The 6,498-nt window shown below is 41.4% G+C and overlaps 1 protein-coding gene across 1 annotated transcript; it reads right to left on the bottom strand.

Moving 5' to 3' along the window:
• Nucleotides 1–1,279: 1,279 nt before the first annotated feature.
• On the bottom strand, nucleotides 1,280–2,470 carry EMWEY_00032620 (hypothetical protein; the record flags this gene model as incomplete). Its single annotated transcript, XM_013481806.1, has 4 exons — nucleotides 1,280–1,407; nucleotides 1,654–2,085; nucleotides 2,260–2,317; nucleotides 2,426–2,470. 4 exons carry the CDS (start codon nucleotides 2,468–2,470, stop codon nucleotides 1,280–1,282), a joined length of 663 nt encoding a protein of 220 aa, XP_013337260.1.
• Nucleotides 2,471–6,498: the final 4,028 nt, after the last annotated feature.

Below are 6,498 nucleotides of genomic sequence, written 5' to 3'. Positions count from 1 at the left end.
TATTATTATTTTTATTATTTATTTCTTTTTTTTTATTACCTAAACCCTTTATACGACGGCATGACCATATACACACAAACACTAATCCTGCAAACCCTAATAACGCTATACACCAACCCAATAATAACATCAAACCACGAGGGTCCATTGCCTAAACCCTAAACCCTAAACCCTAAACCCTAAACCCTACATACAGAAAAAAAATCTTATTCAAATATATCCAAAAATTTACTATATACACACTATAACTAATCCATGCAAACCCTACTAAACCCTAAACCCTAATAAACACTATAAAATTGTAAACCCTAGCATAGTAGTAGTACTCAGCAGATCGACAAAAAGAAAACAATTCCTAATCATATACTATTGAGTATCCAGTCTAAACCCTAAACCCTAAACCCTAAACCCTAGAGCTGCTGCACAGGGAGGGAACGGGCAGCACAGCCTCCCTTCTTAGCAGCAAGAGGCAGACTCATACACAGATGCGGATCTAACGGCAGGAAACCCTACCGTAAACCCTAAACCCTAAACCCTAAAAAAAAATAAATTTCTTCATTTATATTCAATCAAAAATAAATTCCTATGAGGGTTTACATTGACAGGGGAGAGCCGTATATATAGCACGCGGCTCACCAGATATTGCTCAAACCCTAAACCCTAAACCCTAAACCCTAAACCCTAAACCCTAAACCCTAAAATCAATATGCTAGGAATTCAGATCTAATATTTCAAAAAAAAACAATAAAAAATATTGCATGCATGCATCGAGACACTAGCAGAAGCACCGCTAACAGCAGCAGCAGCAGCAGCAATAGCAGCAGCAGCAACAGCAGCAGCGGACCCGCTGAGGTCACTTCTTTGCAGACACGCCCTCGAACCCTAAACCCTAAACCCTAAACCCTAAATCATTGAAACTCTAAAAATAATTGATTTTTTATAATTAAGATCCATACAACAACTTCCCCTCACCTCATCTACAAACCCTAAACCCTAAACCCTAAACCCCAGATGCTAACCGAAGGTCGAAGACGCGCAGTCATGCCTAAACCCTAGCACCTAAACCCTAAACCCTAAACCCCAATCCCTAAACCCTAAATCCCACTATCTGCCCAAAATATCGGCTATAAGCCCTAAACCCTCCCCCGTAGTAATTCTAACACCCCAAGCCCCCCGACCCTAAACCCTAAACCCTTCCCTAAACCCTAGAGACTAAACCCTAAACCCTGAACCCCAAGCCCTAAACCCTAAACCCTAAACACTAAACCCTAGGCCTAATCTATTCGGCGGGTCTTCCAGAAGATGCGAGGGCTTCCGCCACAACAGGAGCAGAAGTTCCTATTGCGGCAACTGCTGCAGCAGCAGCAACTGCTGCAGCAGCAACCGCTGCCGCATTTGATGCTGCTTCTGCATGCAGGTTCAGCGCTGTGCAGCAGAAACCCATCCATGGGTAGCTGCTGTGATTGAGCAGGCAGCAGCAGCAACAACAGCAGCAGCAGCAACAACAACAACAGCCCCAACAGTAGCAGCTGTTTCTGCCATGCCTGTTGTTGCTACTGTTGCTGTTTCTGCTGCTATTGCTGCTTCAGCTCCTGCTGCAGTTGCTGCTGCTGCTGTTGCTGCTGCTGTACATCTAGCGGTGTCCCCACCCACCCCAAACCGACTGCATCTCTCCCCCATTAATAACTCCTCCCGTGGGTACCCCTGGGGGCCCCCCTTGCTGCTGCTGTTGCTGCTGTTGCTGTGCATGAGCAGCAACAGGTTGTGCAGCAGCAACAGCAGCAACAGCAGCAGGTCCCTGATGATCTGCAACAGGTGCATGCGGATCAACTTTTGTAGGTTGTTGCTGCTGTTGTAGATGTCTATGCTGTTGCTGTTGCTGCTGTTGTTGTTGCTGCTGAGTGAGGTGTTGTTGTTGTTGTTGCTGTTGTTGATGTTGCTGCTGTTGAGATAGATGCTGCTGCTGCTGCGATAGATGCTGCTGATGCTCAAGATACAGCTGCTGCACTTGCTGCTGCTGCAGCTCCTGATTCAATTCTGCTTCCTTGTATCCTTGCTGCAGCGCCGTACAGACCTCCGCCTCAGCTAAGAAGCAAGAAGGGGACAAAGACCCAACAAAAGGACTGCAGCAGCAACAGCAGCAACAGCAACAGGATGAGTAATGAGAGGAGGAAGGAAAGCAGCAGACTTCCACAACAGCAGTTGCATGCACACCAGCAGCAGCAGCAGCAGCAGCAGCAGCAGCAGCAGCAAACTTACACTTCTTTCCATGAGATTGGATCGAACCAAATCCACTGCGTTGTATCTCCCTCACCACCTGCAGCAGCAGCAACAGCAAAAGCAGCAGCAAGAGTAATAAAGTGCAGCAGCAGCAGCAGCAGCAGCAGCAGCAGCATCAATCAACAGCAACATTGACAGCGCATACCTGACGTATTGGTTGATGCTGCAACAGCACCACCGGTTGTATCATCTCCAGTGCTGCTGCTGCTCCCTTGTGGTTGTTGCTGTTGCTGTTGTTGTTGTTGTTGTTGTTGCTGCTGCTGCTGCTGCAGCAGATTGTCTCCTTCTGGTAGTCTTTTTTGCATAGAAGGGTTTGCTGCTGTCTCTGCAACCCTGAACCATTTCCTCCATTCTTTATGATATTGCCAACGACGACGCAGCAACTCTACTGCAGCATAACCCTGCAGCAGCAGCAGCAGCAGCAGCAGCAGCAGTAGTAGTAGTAGTAGTAGTAGTAGAAAGAACTACTGGAAAAAGTATTAATAAAATTAGGGTTTAGGGTTTAGGGTTTAGGGTTTAGGGTTTAGGGTTTAGGGGTATACCTGGAGTAGCAATCTTGGACTTGTATAGAAAATATAAAGAAGTGTTCGTGATTCAAATTTCTCTAGATGTGAATGACGTAGAGGAGGAGGAGCAGCAGATACATAACATTGAGGTAGTAACTCCCTGCAGCAGCAGCAGCAGCAGCAGCAGCAGCAACAGCAGCAACAGAGGGGTGTATGCAAGGAGCAGCAGGTGCAGCAGTTATACAAACTCCCTACAACAACTGCAGCAGCAGCAGCAACAACAGCAGCAGGAGATGTATCTGTAAACCCTAAACCCTAAACCCTAAACCCTAAACCCTTGCTTACTCCATGGATTTTTTGACGGGTGTTTCTGATACAGGAGAAGTAAATGCCCCATATAAACACCTACATATAATATACAAACACTAATTAGGGTTTAGGGTTTAGGGTTTACATAATAATAATATATATAATATATATATATAATATATATATATATATATATAACTAGGATAATAGATACTACTTATATGTGAATCCTGCTATTGCAATTGCTGCTGCTACTGTTGATGCTGCTGCTGCTGCTGCTGCTGCTGTTGCTGCATAGCAGCAACAGCAGCAGCAGCAGCAGCATCAGCAGCAGCAAATAAGATATTGCTTTGTGTGTATTAACAGAACTAATAAAGAGAACATGTTAACATCCAATAACACAACAACAACAACAACAACAGCAAACAGCAGCAGCAGCAGCAGGAAATAACAGCAGCAGCAACAAATAAACAAGAAGATATTACTGATTATAATTAAGAATTATATACAAGATAAATAAGATAAATAAATACATAATACATTAATTATGTTATTCTTATCCATCATCAATACATTAATATAATAAGAACAAAGACACAACAACAGCAACAACAACAATCAGCAGCAGCAGCAGCAAACAGCAGCAGCAGCAGCAGCAGCAAATAAATAAGATAATAATATTACTGTGTATAATTAAGAATTATATATCCAAGAGATATAACATAAATACCTAATACTAATATATTATAATAAGATTGTTACCCATCATAAATACATGAATATAACAACAAAAGAGACACAACAACAACAACAGCAACAACAACAATCAGCAGCAGCAAACAGCAGCAGGAGCAGCAGCAAATAACAGCAACAATAAGATCTTATACTGTGTAGAATTAAGATTATATATCCAAGAGATATAAGATAAATACCTAATGTTAATATATTATGATAAGATTATTGATGATTAATATACAATAAATACATCAATATAACAGCAAAAGAGACACAGCAGCAACCATCAGCAGCAGCAGCAGCAGCAGCAGCAAACAGCAACAGCATCTTACTGTGTAGAATTAAGATTATATATCCAAGAGATGTAAGATCAATACCTAATGTTAATATATTATGATAAGATTGTTGATGATACAATAAACTATTCATAAATACATGAATATAACAGCAAAAGAGACACAACAACAGCAGCAGCAGCAGCAGCAGCAAACAGCAGCAGCAGGAGCAGCAGGAAATAAGATCTTACTGTGTAGAATTAAGATTATATCCAAGAGATGTAAGATCAATACCTAATGTTAATATATTATGATAAGATAATTGATGATTATATTTAATAATTTTTAATATACCTAATAATCCATAATTATTTCTGTTATAATTCTTTGCACGTATAGATGTCTCATATAATAATTCCTCTATACTTATATTATTATTATTATTATTATTATTATTATTATTATTATTATTATTATTATTATTATTATTATTATTATTATTGTTGTTGTTGTTGTTGGTGGTGGTGGTGGTGGGGGGAGGAGGAGGAAGATGGAGGGATGCTGATTCATTTGATGATGATATTGGTGGTGTATCTGTTGTTGTTGCTGTTGTTGCTGTTGCTGTTGCTGTTGCTGTTGCTGCTGTTGCTGTTGCTGCTGTTGCTGTTGTTGTTGTATTATTGTTATTAGAAGAAGAAGAAGAAGAAGAAGAAGATGATTCTTGTTGTTGTTGTTGCTGCTGTTGTTGTTGTTGTGTTTTTTTATTGTTATTATTGCTGTTACTACGAACTGCACAAGTTGAATTATTATTGTTGTTGCTGTTGCTGCTGTTGCTGCTGCTGTTGCTGTTGCTGCTGCTGTTATTATTATTACGTGTTACATTCTTTGTATTGTTTGTGTTATTATTTGTATTCCCTCCTCCTCCTGATCCTCCTCCTCCTGCTGCTGCTGCTGTTGTTGTTGTTGTATTAGATGCAGCAGCAGGACTATTACTACCACCACCAGCTGTTGTTGCTGCTGTTGCTGCTGCTGCTGCTGCTGCAGCAGCAGCAGCAGCAGCAGCAGCAGATCGTCCATAAGAACGTCCTCCTCCTCTATTATTACCACCCCTGCCTGTTACTGATGATGAATTACTACTTGATGGTGCCATCTTCTTCTTCTTCTTCTTCCTCTTCCTGCTGCTGCTGCTGCTGCTGCTGTTGGATTTATTCTACTACTCTTCTTATCTCCTACTGCTGCTGTTGCTGTTGCTGCTGTTGCTGCTGCAGCGACGACATAAAACTATGTATGATGACCTCTTTATATGAGGCCATCATACAATAAAAAATATATATTTATTCTTTTGTTGCTGCTGTTGCTGCTGCTGCTGCTGCTGCTGTTGCTGCTGCTGTTGCTGCATAGTCTTATTAATGCTGCAGCAGTATATAATTATTATTATTATTGTATATATAATATACAGTATGCATGTGCATGCACATCAACAGCAACAGCAACAACAGCAACAGCAGCAACGTCTATAGTATGCTGCTGCTGTTGCTGCTGCTGTATTATTTTTATTACCTTATATATGCTGTTGCTGTTGTGTGAGTCTTCTGTTGCTATTACTGCAGCAACTGCAGCAGCAATTACAGCTACAGATGCAGCAACTGCAGCAGCAGCAACAGCAGCAACAGCAATAACAGCAACAACTACAACAACTACAACAACAACTACAACAACAGCAACAACAACAACACCTGCTTGTGATGCTGATGCTGCTGCTGTTGCTGCTGCTGCTGCTGCTGCTTTCGGGTGTATGGATGTACACTGCAGCAATTGCTGCAGCAAAAAGATTCACAAAATATTATTTAAATAATAATAAAACAAAAGACAAAAATATATTTTTTATTCTTGCTGCTCCTCCTCATCCTCATGCGGCGCAGATCTTCCTGCCGCCGCTGCTGCTGCTGCTGCTGCTGCTGCTGCTGCTGCTGCTTCTGCTGCTACTACTACTTACGTACTACTATTACTACCTCTCGGTCGCTGCAGATACAGCGGCTGCTGCTGCTGCTGCTGCTGCTGCTCATTGCTGCTGCTGCTACCTAGCAGCAATATAAATATTTATAATTTATAATACATATTATTTTAATTATAAAATATATAAACACTTCTAAACCCTAAACCCTAAACCCTAAACCCTAATATATATATCTATGGTTGGTTCTCTTCTAAGGATATATTTATATATATATACACATCATCCCCACATTATTAGGGTTTAGGGTTTAGGGTTTAGGGTTTATTTTAATATTATTCTTATTTTATCCTTGTCTTTATACATCATTTCTTCCTCCCTTTGTCTCCTTATTAACACCCACCCCCTCCTCCCTCCCCCCCCTCTAGGGGGGGGAGAA

Source organism: Eimeria maxima, genomic scaffold, assembly GCF_000499605.1.
Source record: "Eimeria maxima Weybridge genomic scaffold, Emw_scaff428, whole genome shotgun sequence".
Taxonomy (NCBI): domain Eukaryota; phylum Apicomplexa; class Conoidasida; order Eucoccidiorida; family Eimeriidae; genus Eimeria; species Eimeria maxima.
The sequence above is the reverse complement of the archived record's forward strand: the minus strand, read 5'-3'. Positions and strand labels throughout refer to the sequence as shown.